A 19,567-nucleotide genomic window follows, 5' to 3' on the forward strand; every position below is an offset into this window, starting at 1 on the left:
GATATTGCTTATTAATAAATTAACATTAAAAGCACCAAACACAGGTGTCACTGTCCATATTTTTGGAGGTCACTGCAACTCAAAATGTAGATTCAGTTTGCTAAACTATTGTTAAAGCTGCCTGATCACACTAAGAGTGAATCTAAATTTAGTTTGCTCCAAAAAAAAAAAAAGTCCATTAATGATAATGATAAAGGAAAAGGTGGACAACCTGTGCTGAGATGTGCTTAATATCAACAAATGTAATGGCTTACAAGCCTTTCAACAAATTTAATCAAAAGGCCTTAACATCTTGTGGGTGTGGAGCTTTGCATCAATTTCATGAGGCTGCTGTAATGACTGTATCCATCACAAGTGCACTAAACAAGGCCTGATGACCATTTTGTCCTACTTTCATAATTTACACTCTGTACACTAAATGGCTAAAATGTGGACAAAGCATGTGGACATTACTATATGTGATTAGTCAACATCCACTACTATAGCAGCCTCCACTCCTCAGAAAAGTTTTTCTGTTATTAAAGTTTTGCACTAGAGTATTGCCAAGTTAAAACTAATCTGACATGCACAACAAGTTTTCCTGAGGCTGTCATTAAGGGCAACTCTTCTTCATTTATAATGGTATGGTCACTTAAGTTGAACAAGTTAGATTTCTCTGCAATCTGAGGTTTCTAAAGCTTGTGCCGATCAGTTAATCACATGGTTTTACAGTTGACAGTGTCACTGTCACCTGTGGCCTTGGGGATCTGTGATTCTAGTTTCATTTTTCAAAGCTTTGAAGCCGAAGTGTAGGCAGCAATTACAGTCGCTCCTCATATTACATAACACTGTCAACTGAATGAACATTACCCATGTCTTAAAATGAGCATTAAACATGAGCCTTAATGTCTCTTCATTGTATTTTCACATCTGAATAAATTCCTTTGTACGGTTAATATGCTTGGTGATTAAGACAGAGCTTAAGATGCTTGAAGCTATTGGTATCCCTACTGTGAAGTAACATTAACCAACACAGAGGCCTAGGGCCTAAACTAGTGCTTAGAATACACTCATATCATGACAGGGGAGTCATAAAATAAATTCTGCATAGTTTACTGTTAAATATACCTGACTGTGGCATCATGGTAACTTCCAGTAAGACGTTCAGAGAGCTCTGTGGGCCACTGTTTAGTGTTATCCATACACATGACAGTATATCAGATATTTGAAATGTTGGTATATAACATTAAATATTTAAATATAAAAGGTTGCAGCCATTAGCAAGAGAAAGAGTCGCTGTAGCGATAGCAGATGGAGTCAGCGAGGAGCGAGCAGCGGCTTTGGCAAGAGAAAACAGTTATGAAGCAGTTAACAGCAAAAACAAAAATACAAAAATAATTTACACAACAAGAAAGAAAGCAACAGTTTAAGTGGCTATTTGTAAGTTTTCTCTCCTGCCAAAAGTGGTTTCTTGTCCGGAGCAAGTGGTGGTGAATGTCGCTTGATAAGAACTTCAGCCATCGTAGGGTTTACAGGACTAGAGGTTAATAAACACCCTCTGAGCAGCGTTATGTCATCAGGGCCAACTGGAGGCTACAGTGAGTCGCTATTGGAAAGTCATGGGTTAGCTTGTTAGCATGCTAACTTCAGTAGGAGAGAAGAAGTGACAGAAACACGAGTCAACATTGGTGTTCCTGAAGACAGCTCTTGGCGAGTAAAGGAATAAGGTTTCATGATGAACTGGCAAAGTTTCTTCTAGAGTGGTAAGTAAATAGCTGTAAACGCTAACACTAGCTATGTAGCACATAGCAAAACTTACAAGTAGCTCCTCTAAGGTAAAGAAATAAGGCAAAAGATTTGAGCACAAAGCTACCAAAACATGAAGAAGAAGAAATAGCAGATAGAAACAGGACACAATTAGCAGAAGCAACGGCAGACAGCCATAACAAACTGTTAGCAGCACCGATACGACATAGCAAGAGCAATTAGCAAAAGGAACTGGTCTGTGTATTAGCTTACCAGATGCTACGTTTAGCTATAGCTTACTAGCCGATCAATTTCCTCTCAAACACAGCACAGACATGAACATGAGCTTTGAAATAGAGCCAGTACATCTATATTTTAGTCAGTCATCCACATTTTGGGAAAATGTGTTTTGAATGGTGGAGAAACTGAATTTAAAGCAGAAGTGGTTTGAGAAGTTTCCATGAACATTTCAATACTTTTTTCACCATAAAAACCTTGGGTCAACAATCTTCTATTACATAGTACTATAGCACACAAAAAACTGTGTGTATAAAATGCTTTACAAGATTAAGAATGGGGGAATGGGGAGATAGAAGAGGCAAAAAATCCAGATAATCCAGGGAATTGGAGTCTGTTGAAACCAGCCTGGCCCCAGACTTGATTCTCCATAAAGTAGCAAACCACAAACTTTTGTACAGCCACTTTTTATTCTTTAAAAATATACAAGCCATTTTGTATTTTTTGCCTGGCATGTGTGTTAGTGCGTAGTCTCATACAACACACTGGACCATAAAATGTGTGAATGGATGGTGACAGCTCAGTGATGGGCAACTCATGGCCTCTCATTATTAGCTGAAGCCTACTTGTGACCCTGTGAGTGTCACAATACCTAATGACTGTGCACACACATATTGACACACACATAGACACGCAAACAGCAGATTTGTCACTTCATTTTACTCTGATTACTGAACCGAGTGAGTAATTATGAGGGCCAGGTGAGAGGAGGGGGGGTAGGGGCTGCTGATTGGGCAGAACTGGGACAGGCCCGTCTGCGAGACACACTGAAAAAGAAATAGAGACAGAGAGACGAATAGGCGAAAGGAGGGGGGGGTGCTATGGTGTGGATGGCGAGGGAGAAAGACGAAGGGGAAGAAGGGGGGGTGTACACGGGCGTCCCCAGATTCATGGCTTTGACATCTGCGTCCTTCTCGACTCGCTGCTCACAGCCCGTTTGTCATGCACCCCCCCTCCGCCCTCTTCTCTTGCTCTCTCCCTCTCCCCCATTGGTCGGCTGTGAAAGAGGGAAAGACGGTGTGGGAGGGGGCATGGGACAAAACCGATCCCTTTTCCCTGGACGCTGTGCTGTGCCAGGCGTGCGGGGACACATTTAAGGATGAAGGGGAGGTTAATGTAGTGGGGAGAATGAGGGAGCCGCTGTAACTCTCTTCTAATGTAGCTTAAACACACATACAGCAGCAGGGCTGCAGGGCTGGACTAATAACTCAACACAGCCACGTGCACACACACTTAAAACCTGAAATATACTTAAGAATAGAAGTTGATAAATGTAATATGAGTCCATTATTGTTTTAAAATCAACATTCAATAAATTAAGTTAAGTTATGTGCCTTTATTTGTGGTTGTTAAATTAAGGTGCAGTCTGGCTGAGCTGAAATGCAGGAATGGCTTCACAGATTTGCACATAAATACTGCCTGGGGCATGTTTACCTCTGAACAAAAACAACAATATAGAGGAGCCTCCACTCACAGCACAGACACAGGTAACTAACCTTCCTGGCACCATGCATTCCTGCATGCTGAATTAACCATTAGAAATCAACTGAATTTATCAAATTAGTAAATTATCGATCTCTTACAGTGCTTTCACACATGCAGCAACTCTGAACTTACCCAGAGGAGCAATATGTGAAAAATGCAAAGATATTACATGGACTTTACTCTGCCAGCTCCCTAGGACAAAGTTCAGATCATTGTCTGGAGAATTCACAACAAGCAAGTGAGCCCATTGATGACATTTCCATCCTGCCTCCTGCACGCTCTATCCAGACACCACCCTTCGCCTGAAAACAGTGTTTCTAGTGTGAGAGAACATCTGAAAGACAGTCTGCTGTTGTGTGCTACATGTGTGAACAATCCCTGGACACTGGAGTTCGTTTGAGAGAACAGCTATACTGACTTTGAAAATGTACACATCAATGAAAGGATTTTTAATTCAGTTTTATATAATTTCACTGAGAATAATTGCGACAGCCAATGACATTTATCGTGTTTTCATAATACTTCCCACAATGCTCCCTGGTAGTAGATCCCAGTGAAAGCAGCCCATGTTGGCAGCGTCTAGGTTAAAGGCTCATGACGAACCATACGCTGTCCTCTGACCTGTCACTTTCTGTCTCACTCAGTCTCACACCTTCGCCTGTCCAATCTCCCTCGCTAGCAGCTCTGTCTCTATAGGTGAGTGTGACCTCTCTCTTGTCACGAGGAGCAACTAAAGGCAGTGTGTAGTCTCACTGCATCGTATCTTTTGACTCAAATACACCATTTTAAATATATCAAATATCCATCTTTTATCTCTGCTTCAAATATTTTATCTGTTGTGTCTTTTTCTCTTATGATTAAACAACACTTAAAACGAAACGAAGTGACACAGGAGGACAACAACGTGAGGTCAAATCAACACTACCAAGTTACTACTGAGGCAAACTGTGAGAGCACAGAAGCCAAAATCAACTACTGCATACTTGTCTCTCCTCTTTGCCCATCCTTCATGCCATCCATACAGGAGACATGTTGTCTTTGAAACAGCTGTGTGTCAGCTTGAGGTGAGCTGCTGAGCCTCCCCACTGACTGAACCATTCCCACTCAGCTGTCCCCTCTGAGCATTGCGCTGATTAGAGGCAGAAGGCTCTTTCAAGTCATATAAAAAATTACCTCATACATTCCTGGCTTTTTTGGATTGGATTGTGTGAATTAAGGGAAGTGTTGCATAAAGGGACAAACTGTATATACCTGTATACAATTTGACACACCCAGTGGGAAATACAGAGAAACAGAATACAGAGAATTCACTCCCATATCTGTTACTTTTATTAACAAATTATTTTTGTAAGGTTCCTCCAAGCAGCAACCTCTGAGGCTGAAAATTCTCAAATGACCGCTAGAGTCTGGTTCCAACAGTGAGTCAATCTCCATAGACTCCTATGTTAAAATATCCAGATTTACAACTGAAATAAACATGTTAACAGCCTGGTACAAAAAACGGTTCTGCATTGGTCAGGTTTTGGAGCGCACCCAATGGAGTCTGCATTCATTGCACAAAAATTTCCATGCTGGTGAACGGTGGGTTTGGCTCTCTGTGATGCTACAGCAGAACCACGCCTCTTGTCACTCCCACATTGATGATGCATTTGAGTGCGTCATCAATCTTAAAATAAAAAAAATAATTCACAAAACATTAATAAAAACAAAATATCTGTTCTTTCATTACCTGAGATGAAATTAAAAAAAAAAAAAATTATATCAGAAAATTACTATATCAGTCTAGAGCCAATTCTGACCAACAGATAGATTGTGATGTCACTATCCTTTATGCAACCTCACTTTTGTGGTGAGAACTTAAGAGGAGAAAGAATATGTCACCTACCTGAGCCACCGTCAGCCAAGTAGAGGTCTCTGGCGTACAGGACAGAGTCCAACATGGACTCAAACAACAAGAAGTAACCCTGGAGGAGAGGAAACGCACATTATTATCTCACCTTCCTGCAAAAAGTTTAGAGAACAATAGACAAAAGCAGCTTCTCATTCAGTATCACCTGCTGTCTCTGACAGTTCAAGGCTTGTAATAAATGCAGGACAGGAGAAGGCTACAGAACTGCTGGACAATTCAATTATTTTTTAATCCAACATCACTAGGGTGAAAATTTGAATTAGCAGTGACTGTGAATCGAGTGATGTGCCCATGTGGTCTGCTGCCAAGCATCCAAAGGTTTGACCCTGGGCTGACCTCCTGTTCTGCTCCAGTAGACGGCACATTAACCGTGGTATTATTTCATTAATGCTGAAATTGAGTTTTGTCCACATCTTGTTGGCTTCGACCTGAGTGGCAGATACTGCTGACAAATGGCTTTTTCTGCCTACCAGCCCTTCAACCAGAAGACCAACCAATCGTATACGCTCAAGCTGCAACACTGGCCCCTTCAATATGTTATTTGTGAACACAACATCTGGGCTGGTTCAAACATATGGGAGGGCATATCTCCGTCAGGGACAAGGAGGTGGAGCGAAATTCCTACATGTGCATTTTACTGCAACTTCTGACCCATATCAGTCCTTTCAAAGCTGTGACACCCGTCAAAACAAGAGCATAAGGAAACAACACATTCAGTTTTCAACCTGGATATATCATTTTCCTTCACAATGAATCAATGATTAGGACATAACTCATGAAAATATTTACTTTACTAGTGCTATTAAAGTGTTTTTTATATTTTTAAGTTAAATACTTGGGAAATGGCTCGTCAGCACTATATTTGAAGAGCTGTACCCACATGAGCAAGATGTTTTACAGTGATAAAACTGATGAAATTTGTATTGTGAACTCATCAATACGATAGAAAAAAAAGAAAACAAAATGACCTGAGTTATGTTTAAGAATCTAATATGTCTGATTCCTCTTCAGTGAAGGAAAAGAGGGACAAGGAGAGGTGAGGGCCAGGGCAGAAGATTAAGAGTGAATGTGTTTGCGTATATGATGAAGAGAAAGAGGAATGGAGGAGAAAGGAAGAGCGAGACAAAGTGATAGAGATAGAGAGAGAGAGAGTGCAGTGGCCAGCCGAATAGTAATTCAGTGAGATAAGAGCCTTATTATTCAAATGACAGAGGGGGGCAAGCGGCAGACAAACAGGGGAAACAGCCCTGATTTATAACTCCAAAATTGTCACCATCGCTGTCATATGCCTGAGCTGATAATGATGAAGGCGATGAGGCTGATATAACCAGCTCATCCTCTGCGAGGCGATAAAGAGAAACATCCTCTCTGTTTATTGATAGTGGACTGGTCTCGAACCAAAGTCAGACTGGCGGCACGTCTGCTGCTGACTGTTGTGGTCCAGTCGATGTCCTTAGCAACAGAGCAGGTCATTTTTAAAACCCTCACACAGAGTACACCTGCCTCGTAATTTAGAGTCCAATTTCACAGGACACTGATTCACTTGAAGGAAAGAGGATATGGGAGAGAGAGGGAGGGAGAGAGAGATGTCTGAAAGCAGAGTCACAGAGTTTTATCATCAACAATGCTGCAGGATTACTGCCCCCCTGCTGCCTTCCATGTCCTGGCAGAGACATGTTCCACACCTCCCTAATTTATACATCTGAAATATAAATGACCAAAAACACAGATCCACTTCTAAGGCATTATACTGGCAGGTAAAGAGGCACCAGACATGAAGCAATACTAGTAAATTTGACTGAGGCTGATGTAGTTTGGACTTTAATGGTGTTCAACTTTAGACAATCAGTGCACACACAGCTAAAAGTCTATATATTGTTTCGGTTACACCAACTGTCTGGTATAACAAAGAAAGTGTTAGAAAGTTAGACTTTTAATGATACAAAGGCATCCTTCAGGGCAGTCAATGTTTATGGTTTAATTATGGGAATATAGTATTAAAATGCATCTCTCACAGTTTCATCAAATTATGAGCGACAGTGTATCAGGAGTAATTTTAAATAAACTTTTATGAAAACCTTTTATGAAAGAGCTACCATAAATAAGTGTTTTTTCCATCATCATATGAATGTCCTGCACAATGGATAACAACACAATCATGGACAACATGCAATGATAACACGATGTACATGTGTTGTTAGTGTTAATGTCCAATCTGCTTGGTGGAAAGTACAGTCTTTGATGTAAAGATCAGTTTGGTGGAGGTTGTGTAGGTTTGCAGGCTGAAGCATAACCTGAGTGGAAACAAATGAACTGACACCACAAACTATGCATATGTTGTGTTGAGTCCCTAAAACATTACACTGATATTTTGGGACCTTGGCTTATTTGCTAACTTTCGGAAAGAAAGTTAGATAAGAAGGTTAGTTCAAGCCCTGTGTGGTCAAAAAGGAGACAGCAACATGTTTAGCCTCGCTTAGCATAAAGAGTGGAAGCTAAATTCAGGTAGCCTCTGTTGAAAGAGAAAATAAAATACACCTTCATTAGCTGTCTCCTAGCTAGCTGTTTCCTCCTGCTTCTAGTTTACTTTTCAGGCTAAGCTAAACAGATCATAGAGATGAAATTAATATTGAACTTTAAATGTCTCTGTAAAAAACCCATAAAGTGGCACTGTCAAAAAAATGTAAGTATTCCTTTAAGGGTTAACACCACATCCCATTTTACTGCCCTGTATCACCAACTGAGCTTGATGTATCTGCTATCGCTGACATGTTAGTTAGTCAGTACCAGAGAATCAAAGAAGAGTGATCCATCTGGTTTGAAAAATTAGTTTCATGTAAAAAATTGTCAGGTGATAATTGCACTAAGGAAAAAAAAAGACTTTATCTGCCTCCTTTTCTCAATTATCTCACTTCACTTTATCTTTATTGACTTGTGTTAAGAAAAACAAGATTACATCTCAACACCAGACTTATTTACTAACTTTTTTGATACCATTTCCGCCAATCGATCCGTCTGTCTGCGAGCTCAGTGATACAGACGGGCAGAGGTGTTAGCGTGAGGAAACAGCTCCGTTTACTGTCAGGCGGCCAGGCTGGAGTAGGCGATGCTCTGCAGTATAGTCACTGTGCATTTCCATAAAAGAGACTAATGAAAACCTAATGAGAATGGGCTGGAGCAGCTTATACACATTAAGAAAATTAGCATATAAAACACATTCCCCTGAGTGGGTTACCACACACACACTCACATATACAACAATACAGACACAAAAGAAGAATGGCAAACACACTTTTACATTTGTGTTACTTTTGTCTATAACTTTAAGAGTCTCTTTGAGTTATGCCCTTAATTTTACACAAAAAGCTATTACGTATGAGTCTTTTTATAAACTCTACACAGAGAACTTTTATAATTACAGTTGCAGTGTTTTTCTATCTTTAGTTGCTGGAGGCAGAGTAGAAAAAAAAGGTTGGCGTGCTACAATTTACAGAATCCTTGTCCATCACCCCTGGGGAGACTGATTGGCTGTCAATTATAGGTACCAAGAGACATTTTGGTACAAAATCTGCATCAGCAGTTTACACTTTCCTCCGCCCTCCTGTTCCTCCTCTCTCCTTCTGCATTCAACACACGTGTTCCTCAATTACTGCAGATCATCATCACTTCCAGTCCCGTGAGGGCCAAGGCAAAATAAAGGAGATGGTGTGCATGAATGAATGTGTGTGTTCCTGGATGTGTGTGTGTGTGTGTGTGTGCGTGTATGTGTGTGTGTGGGACTACTTAAATGCATCGCTGAATACTGAAGGCAGCCCCTCTACGTCAGCAGGCCTCATCTATACTAGTCTATGGTCAGATTACACCGAATTAGCATAAACATATCACAAACATCTCCGTAATAGATTTTAGTGTGTTACTGCTTCAAGTGTATATGGTGCAGGTTTCAATATCAGCCTAATTTCCATTTAAAGCCATGCAAATGAAAGGTAGTGCGACAGCAAATTAATTTGCAGTATAGCTACGAGGTTATTAGAAGCAGCAGCTCCTCTGAATCCAAGGACATCCTGTGTTTTAAGGAGATGTTATAATGGGCTGTAAAGTACAATCCAAATAAGGATGCAAGACGAAGATTCAAGGATGTGTATGTATCCATTATTTTTAGCTTTTCTTTAATTTCATGGTCTCAAATTTGACTGTGTGTGTTTATGTGATGGCTCTGCCTGTGACTGCTCTCAGAACTCACCAGGAACTCCAGTACTTTAAGTTATTTCCATCCAGTCTCTCTTCTTTTAAGTCCCGTCTCTATGCATTCAGGAATTGGAGTCACAGATTCCTGCATATTGCCATCCACTCCTATCATTGCAATGGTTTTATATGCAATCATGCTTCATCTAAAATTCGCCTCATGTTCAGTCTGAGTATCTTTATCTTTAAACCGCAGATTGAAAGATCATCACAAGACACTGAAACTCTCAGAGAGACAAATTTAAAAAGTAACTCCTGTGAATCTTGTGTTTGTTAACCACCAGTTTTTGAACTCCCATTGTGAGCATTTTGTTTCTGCATCACTCTGTAAAACGCTAGTTGGCGGTGAGTCTTCTATGCCACTGTGTGTGCACTTCAAACAATAATGACTGAAATTAGCAGCCTGTGTTAGAGTTGGAGCTGATAAATGTCGAACGTTTACTTTTACTGAAATTTCTGTGAAGCAGGAAAGAGAGAGGATGTCGGAGGAGATGGAGGGTGTACGACCAATGATCTGACTGAGGCAGAGGGAGGGTGAGTTTTGTGTGCCACTAAGAAATGAGGACGAGACATGTTTCAAAATGGACCAATCACAGTTTTTGCAGTCCTTTTTGCCACAATGTGTAGTTACATTTCTAATGAGTTGCACATCAGGCTATGGCCTGGGGTACGCGGCTATGTCGTACCTATACCATACCTGCCTAAGACAAATTTCTCCCATGGGAGAATAAAGTATATTTTATCTCGTCTATGCCATATTTATACCATAACTACAGCATACCTACAGTGAATAAACAGATCATGATGTAACTAAATGTCTTAGGTTTTACAGGCTGCTGGTGGGACAGAACCCCCATCATGTCACCAGTACGTGTCATGACCAGATAATCTGATATTAATACAGTCACACATCATTTCCCAATGCATGACTTTACTGTTTGGATTTTGGGAAAGGCACCTTTACATGAAACCTCCTTTTGTTTTAACGTCTAAGTCAGCAACATAAAAATAAAGCAGTATTTGCCTTTGTGCGTCTTTGCCTTTGTGAAATAAAAAGTTATAGCTGTGTATTCACACATACTCTATAAAAATCCTAATACACTTGTATTTGGCGGTGCACTTGTCCAAGCATTCATGGGCCGTTATTAAATTCATCACTTTGAAGGAACAAGGAGAACATTTCTCTCTACAAAAACAGTGGCAGCTGAGTGATGCAGGATTATGGGTTTGGGTTTATGAGGATGTCTGTTTGAGGGATACATCAGGTTCATGTTCTGCAGCAATGTCACTCAAACCACAGAGCAGTTTCCCCTTTGCTTTGGTTATTTTGACGAGATGAGAGAAATGCAACATTTCACTCTGGATATCAACAGTTTATGCTTCACTGTGCACAAAGCAAGAGAAAAGCAGTTGCTTGGTGTACTAACATGCAGCACAGATATGTTTTTCTGATGGATTGTGTGGATTGACACATTTATGAAAATATAAGCCAGTGTGACACGAGTGATGGACGACTGATGAATGAATAGAAACACTTTAGAAATCGCTCTCTGGCAGGAGGAAACATGTTTTGTGTGTGGATGTGTGTTTAAGTATAAAATCAGAAAGTGAAGGTGAAAATCTGTTTAAATAAATCTGCCTGATGATCTTTAAACTGTACATATCCAGTTACCTGAATTACAATCCCCCACAGCAGCAGAAACCTACCAAATATCAACAAATGGGATGAGTTAACTGCATCAGAAGTTTTGTTACACAGGGCTGAGAACCACTTCCTGAAGTGTTTGAAGGTCTTAGAGAACTAAGTACAGCCAATAAATCCTCATTAGAACATGGACACACCTGTGGCGCTGTCACTGTCTGTGTGTGTGTGTACATGTGCATCTATTTTGCTTCATTTGAGTCTCTGCCTATCTGTGTGTGTGTGTGTGTGTGTGTGTGTGTGTGTGTGTGTGAGACTGACAGTCAGTCAGACTGAAGGACAGGATGACTGATGACTACCACCCTCTTCTAGGGCAGGTGAAGCTCCCAGCACTGATAATGAGGCTAAGGAGGAAGAGCTGCCATTAATTTGAGTTCACAACACTACCACACACATTGATTTGGACTGTGTGTGTTTGTGTGTGTATTGTGTGTACCACTGACACTTGTTTTATTGTCAAACTATGTTCACCTCAAGGTAAAATATCTGAGATGTGGGCACAAAGAAACCCTCTGCAGCAGAGAAGCTGAACAAGCTCTCTGACACTTTTCTGAATTAAACAGACTGAACATCCACACACCTCAATAAAAACTATTCAACGACTATTATATGATGCAGGGTCAGCATTTACAGTAAATGACTAAATATTCTTTCAGAGTCAATATATTTAGTATCATCAGTCTGTCTTAAATGCAACGAGTTATTTCCTAATACTTGAACAACACCACCCTTTAGAATTACAGTAGGATCAGGCCATTATGTTCTAGATTAGAACAGTTCAGGGTCTTGATTGGTACCTTGTGTACAGAATATTTCCTAATGTGAATAGTCGACAGAGCAGGCTTTAATAACCTGTAAGGTCAACCTCAGCATTTCAGCTTTGAAGCAGAACAGGAAGGGAATTTCAAAATGGCAAATCCAAAGAGACAACAAGCTAGTACAACCCGCAGGTTTGCTGGACAGTAGAAATGGAGAAGAGTCTCATTTAAAATGTGGCCTGAACTGCCGCAGCCTTCATACAAAGACATATCTCATACATATATCATACATCATAACATATAATTTTTTTTTTTTTTTTAAGGTATATATCTTAATTTCAAAGCTGATCCAGATTATAAATTCAGGTGACCTGAGACCATTCTTACACAAAACACAGCATGTCTCCTGGCTGTATTTATATTTACTTTTTTTTTTTTTTTTTGGCTCCTGTTGGTGTAGACATTGATCTCTGGATTTTCTCCTTTCTGATTTCATCTTCAATGATTATTGAACTTGTGAAAACTCAGGAACTGGTATCAACATCAGACACTTCAATGCAGCACAAATCAGCCCATGTCTTGTACTGTTGTCAGCTGAGGCTCACAGCACAACCTGAATACACTCGACAGACCGAAGCAGCAGTAAAGACACAGCACCTGGAACGTACCAGGGAGTGAACGTGGTAAAATGCTGCTTTGCTGCAGAGTTTAGAGGTGAGGTTAGAAAACATGGGGATGACTCACCATCAACTCACCATGGCACCTGGCAGAGTGCAGACTTGCACAGGAAACACTGCTAACATCTAAATGTCATTGTAGCTGCTGAGTATATCTAATAATGTCATGTTATCTACATTATTATGCTTATCCACATTTGGAAATTAAATTCTACAAAAAGATTAGATTATGTGAGTGTGAGCTGATTGTGTCCATGTTGATGTGTTCAGGGTGGACTTCAACCATTAAATGCAAATACCAAGTAAAGTTATTGTCTTGTTTGTGGTTTGTCTCTAGTGCAGGATTTTCAGAGCTCATTTTAAGGCTTCAGTTCTTCATGCCGACTCTTGTTTTATGTAACAAAAGTTAGTTAAAGCCAACTCTCCCCTCACAGTCTCCTCTCATGTCCGTTTTTGTATGACTGTGCCATTAAACACTATGAAGCTAGAAGGCCCATCACCTGTGATTGATCTCAGAGTGACCATCTTTATTTAGCCTTTGGGGAACTCAGCCCCCCCCCACCCTCCCCCCGGTCTCTTATCTACTCTGGACTGTTTGTTTTTTGGTGTGCTGAGAGAGAGGACCGATCAATGTCGTGAATTATGAAATGACAGTGGTTCTGCTAAAGGCAGTCTCTCAAACACTGCCACAGCAGACACTCATTTGCCCCCTTCTCCTCCTCCACCAGCTCCACCACAGATACACCACATTCATCACCCAACTCTGTTTATTAGCCCTGTAACCACTGTCTGTTTGCTCCATCCAACAACTCTGACAGCTGAACATCAGTGATATTATCCTTTGTTTCTCTTCCGTAACAGCCTTTAATTATCAGGTAACTCATTTATTCCTTTGTGAATAAACTTTTAGGGTTATCTCTGCAAAGCTGCAATATTAGTGCCAGGATAGTACATGGATAATTACAGGTCTTTTTTAAACCCCAAATCTTTGTTAATCATCATTTCAGGCGCCTGTTGTTTATGATTCCATTTCATTACATGGAAATAAATAACTGATTGGAAATGATAAAGAACCAATTAAACTCTGAGTAATACAGATGTCAATACTTGTCCACAGCATCTGTAAAGATGGCTGTTATTAATAATGTAATTAAGGAAATAATTAAACTGTAACAAATTGTAAATTGTACAAAATATGGCATTTTTCTGAAACACTGTGTGCAGTCACTGGGTCAAACTAGCTCTAATGTGTGAACTAACTACTTGGTAAAACACAAACAGTGTCATGTAAGTGTAATGAGAGTTTTGGAGATTGCTGGAGGACTTTGTTGGGTGTTAAAGCTAACAGTTTCTATTTTGACCACTAGTAGCACTATGGAGCCATGTTGGAAAATGAATTGTGTGGATCAATTCAAACAAAGTCACAGCGACAAGTTGTCATTCTGTTCTTTAGTTATTGTCTGTTTTTGAACTAATACCTTTTCAAAGTCCTAAACATTTTTCACTGGACGCCCTCCACTCAATACAGACTACTTTCCAGGCCACAAAGCAACACTTCCAATAACCATACATATGATGAGAGTGGGGCTTTTTGAGTTGTGCTTTTCTTTGCTAGTGAGCCCAGGAATCTCTCTCTCGATTAATTACACTGTTCAGCGACAGATTCACTAGACTGTTACACTACATTTTCCACCTACTAACTGACCTGAGTGTAGCTTTCTCTTTTATTCTATCAATCCTATATTCCTAGCAACAAACGCTGGATGTTAATCTATTCTTAGTTACAGAATTCCCTCTGTGCATCCCTGCTATCGCTTTGACCTAATTAGGCCATTCTCTGGTGGCCTTAGCAAGCCTCCAATCTGTGTTAGTGTGTGTGTGTGTTTGAGTGTATTTTGAGCAGGGTCAGATGAGACCAGAGGCATGCATTACAGCCATGTCAGGCCAAGGTATTAAACCTTGATCAAAGTCAAAAAGATGCAGCATTCTGATGTTGTTTCGCCTTCATAATTTGCCACATTTACAGTTGAGAGCGAGCAGGATGTTTAGGCATAAGGCCGAGAGGAACTACACTAACTAGGACTTTAAAGTTATAATCCTTAACCTTTCAGCTCTGGTTAATATGGTGATAACCGTGGTTACCATTGTTACGGAAAGCGCAGTTTAACTCTAGGTTTTATACTAAATTTGAGGGCAAACACTTCTTGAGTAGTTATTTCTGAGAAAAATAACAGAGGAGAAATTGTTGGATCTCATCACGGAGCAGCCAAACAAATAAATTGGCCTTTTTCCATCATGTCATGAGCAGCTATGATGCTCAAGTAGTTTTCCACACTACAGCAGGACACAGTAATCATAGCTGTTTACCATGCGAAGGAGTTTCCTGCAGCTCTTCATCTAACAGCTCAGTGTGGCTGCTCCTTCTTGTTCCATTACTCCCAGTAATATTTAAAACTGATCTACTGCTTTGTTGACCCTTTTCGGATGAACAGCCACTGACGGTGCTAACCCCAGTGACGAATACGTTGCGTTTCCTGCGACTGCTTCACAATAAAAGTCAGCTGAGCGCTTTCACTGTGAACTAGCTGATGTTGAAACAGCTCTGATTCAGCTGTTAGAGAGTTACCAGTGGACAGAGAGGCTGATATCAGTAAAATAACATTAAAAAAAAACCTTAATGCTGCGCATTTCACATGTATCAAGCAATTTGATGAATGTTTTTATGGGTAGAATTGTTAACTCTGAAAACTCAAATGGATGGAAATGGAACAAGACAGGTTAAATTATATTTTTGTAAAACACATTTGAAATTATATCATGGATTTTTAATAAAGCATTTTGTCATAAAGAGCTTCATCTTATATCTCCTTCCTACATTGTAATTAGCAAATTAATTTTCTATAGAGGATTTATTTTAAAATGAATACATTCAAGGATATGGAAAATTCCCATAGTAGGTGAAATATAAAACCTAAAAATACAGCACCACTAACTTATATAACAAAGAAGAATCTGAAGCAAAGTCACATACAAGACTGATGACATCTCCAGAATCCCTCTGAGGTAAGAAGATACTACCTGGCTATAAAACAAAACCATTAAACTTTAATACAGTCTAACGCCATTTGCACTGGCTAGAAAGTCTACTCCAGTGACAGCTGTCATTTTTCCATTTTATACAGGCAGATTGGAGGGCAGCTTTTGAAGTCCTGGCCACTCTGAGGAATGTCTGCCATCTCTGCTGTGATGAGAAGTGACTGGAGGATTCTTAGATTTATTAGCGCTCTGTGAGCCGGTGTCATCAGAGATTACGTCCCCTATCCTTCACTGTTCCACCGGCACGTCACCCGCCGAATTTCAATTTCCCTGGTGAGAGGATGGGAAGGCTCTGGCTGGCGACCCCTGCTCATGACCCTGGGGTTTCACGATGGATGGTGGAGGTGGAGGGGGGACAGATACGGGATGCTCATGAATTAAGGATGACTTCAGTGGTGCGCTCAACTTTGGCCGTCCCGCCTGTATCGCCACAGAGGATCTCCCTGATAAATGGGCATCAAGGGGAAGGAAGACTGCTCTTCCTGGTTTGGTATTCACAGGAGCTCATGGTCAAGTTTAGCCACGTTTAAGCCATGTTTAAAACATGCATCACTGCTGCTGGCACCTTGGATTCTGCACCCTCACTGGGCAGTAAACGACCAACATTTTGAGCATACGCACGTATGTGGCCAAAGAGTTCTACTTCTGCGTAGAAAATAAGCTTCCCAGATATTTTCACGACACACATAGTATAAGCTAACCTATTGGCCTCAAAACAGGCCAAAAAAATAGATGCATATTTAGAGATATTTTATAATTGAAGCAAAACCAGTGGTTCCCAATAATAGTGAAAATTGTAATAGCCAAGGAAGATGACTTTAAAAAACAAAGATGTTGAGGTCTAGACTAAAGCACTTCTCAAAGTACAGTATGGTCTCAGTAGAGTGCTCCCTACCACTGGTTTTTCATTTGCTATTGTTTATTGAGGAACCTCAATGTACTAAATGCGTATACATTAAGTCAAAAGGTCTTTGAGCTTTGGTTAAACATATAAAGCTGTCACATATTTTTAGAGAGGGAGAGAGACCTACTTCAACTGAATTTAAGACCGACTTAAAAAAAATAAATAAATAAAAAAACTTCAACACTATTCAGAGTGAAAACAGTTGACTTCAGTGGAGTTGTACTGAGTCTGAATGACTCATTACAGCCTCTTAAACAATTACATGAAAGATGTTGTTTTGCAGAAATAACTTTCAGGTTGTAATAGACCTGTCTCATAGTGGACATTTAGACTTGTCAAACACAAGTGTAACACATAACATTAATAATGATAATAATGACTGCAATACATTTTAGGTGTTCACTGTCATAATTGTAGTTTCATAGTTGTGCCACTGGTTTGGCTGTTCTGGCTTACAGGAACTCACCACAGTGCTGTTACCACTGGGACAAGTAAAACTTCTTTTGTGGGTGTGTTGATGTAGCCATTGTGTTGGGTACCAGGTATGTTTTGTGTCCATGTCCAGACTTTAGCCATTTGTCAGTATGACTAACTTTCCACTAACAACATCTTATTTCAGATACCTTTTATACACACACCCTCCTCCAAAACAAACAGCAGCCTCCAGGGCTGATAAATGAAGTAAACACCATAGTGCTAAAAACTGCAGTTCCTCTTTTGACCACTTGAGTCAAAATGTCCAACTTTAAATATGTTAATATGTTAATGATGTTTACAGTCTGGTGCAAAAAGCGGCTTTGGTCTCTACAGCTGATTTCCTCCTTCAATTCATCCAACTGTATGGGGGGTGAATTTTTATATAACAAACCCATTTCAATTTTATTAAGGCTTAAAAGTCTCGAATCCACACACGCCCCATCCCTTTGCTTATTTTTGGAGTAGCCTGGAGTTAGGCAGAGTAAGGCACTGCCAAGATGGCAACGGTGGAGCAGCCCACTCTAAGCTTCAAAACTGCTCTTCAGAAACCTACGTCCATCTTTATTTACAGTCTATGTTCCAAACCAGTGACATCCACTAACCCACCTGTGCTGGTTTAGTTCTGCCCAGTTAATACTGACAATGTCATAAAGAGCTGTGATTCACAGTGGGTGAGGTGGTTTGAGTCTGACCTGAGCTGTCCACACCAGTCATAGAAGAAACCCATTAAACAAGTGACCATAACAGATCCAGAAACTAAACAGAGACATGGAGCTGGTTGACCCTGTGGGCCCGTATGAAAAACTCAATATAATCATTCATCTTAGATCAAAACAACAATTCTGTTCACTCTCTGGTGCTTTAGGAGCAGAGTGTATCCTGATTGGCCCTCCTGCATTCCCACAAACTACCATATTATGTTTATGTGTGGATGTCCATAAATATGTACTGACCATCCACTCTGAGATGATGATGTCCACCTTCTCCACGGGGAGGTTGATGTCTTCTATGCGGCCTTTGATCAGAGTGATCTTGTCCTCCAACTGGTTGGACCTGTGGGAAACATACAAGGACTTAGAAACATAAGTCACGGTGCACATTCACTGCTCAAAGCGATGGATACTAGAAACACTGCAAATCCCAATGGCAATTAGATCCTGTCATACTGACGGAAAATTAATTTATCTTTTAGCCACTTGTTGGCAGCGGAACAATGTGTGAACGTAACACTGGCATATTATGACCTTATAAAGTTGAAATGTTGAACCTGCCAGCAAGCATACCTACACATACAGCAGGCACAGAGTAACATTAGCATTTGTTTGAGGTCATACTGCAGGTCATCAGCTGATTTTAGGTCCAATATTAACCCTCCTTTTACCTTCGGTCTGCTCTCTACCAGCTCCTGAGGGAAATATATGATTGTTTAGCTGCTGGATCCTCTTCAGTGTTTAAGTCAGCTGTGTTTGTCTGCTGTTTGGTGCTGGGCAGGTATCACACACTGGGTTTATCAGAGCTTTTTCACTGAAAACAGCTGCCCAGCTGCTGGCTGCTTTAAACGGGTTTGACGAGAGCATTCACAGTAAAAACAGGAACAATGGGCTGAAAACACTCCGTGGAGCTGAGAGGCTTTGCTGAGTGGAGTGATAATTCTCTGTGGGTCCAAACACAATGACTGACCCCTTTCGCATTACACAGAGTCATTTGACCCCTTGTTAATATAAAAACAGAGATGAGTGCAGCTTTAAGTGACTCAAGATGAGGTGACAAGTCAACTGACAAGAACATGAGAGTCACATTAACTACAAAACTCATGATGTATCCAAACTGTGCAACAATCACACGTTTCAGACAGTTTCAGCATCTTCTTTGCTGCGTATATCTCCCTGCGTCAGGTGAAAAGAGGGGGGGGGGGGCTGTAACTGTAGGCCTGCAGAGGTGTCAGGCCCAGGTAGGGACTGTAAGATCAGTGCTGCTGTTTAAATGATCCTTCCTTTCAGCCCGTCCAGTCTGAGTATCAATCTCTGTGAATATTCCATTATCATGACAGCTAATGTTACCGAGGACAGAACAATTACTCACAGCGGCCCAGAGTGCATTTCTGTAGCAGCGATCCTTATCTTGAACTGTCTCTCCCCTCTCTGCTGCACTGCTAACGCTGCTATCACCTCCTCCCAGAATGCAACACCCCCCTCACCCCCACCCCTTCGCTCACACCTCCTCCACCTTTCACAAGAGGGAAACACTGTAATCTCATTATTGGGGTAATTTAGAGGACAATGTCAGGACTCT

The 19,567-nt window shown here is 40.7% G+C and overlaps 1 protein-coding gene across 1 annotated transcript in view; it reads right to left on the reverse strand.

The window, feature by feature from the left end:
* The window catches only part of prmt3 (protein arginine methyltransferase 3), a 51,231-nt gene that overhangs the window by 22,699 nt on the left and 8,965 nt on the right, over positions 1-19,567 (reverse strand). Inside the window, exons 10-11 of the mRNA XM_071489485.1 lie at positions 18,229-18,328; positions 5,393-5,471 (exon numbers count right to left, since the gene is read on the reverse strand). Coding sequence (XP_071345586.1) covers positions 5,393-5,471; positions 18,229-18,328 — 179 coding nt within the window. The remainder of the gene's footprint in view (positions 1-5,392; positions 5,472-18,228; positions 18,329-19,567) is intronic.

The sequence above is a fragment of the Trachinotus anak genome, unplaced genomic scaffold (genome assembly GCF_046630095.1).
Source record: "Trachinotus anak isolate AG129_WGS33_773 ecotype Australia unplaced genomic scaffold, CSIRO_AGI_Tana_v1 ptg000011l, whole genome shotgun sequence".
Classification (NCBI taxonomy): domain Eukaryota; kingdom Metazoa; phylum Chordata; class Actinopteri; order Carangiformes; family Carangidae; genus Trachinotus; species Trachinotus anak.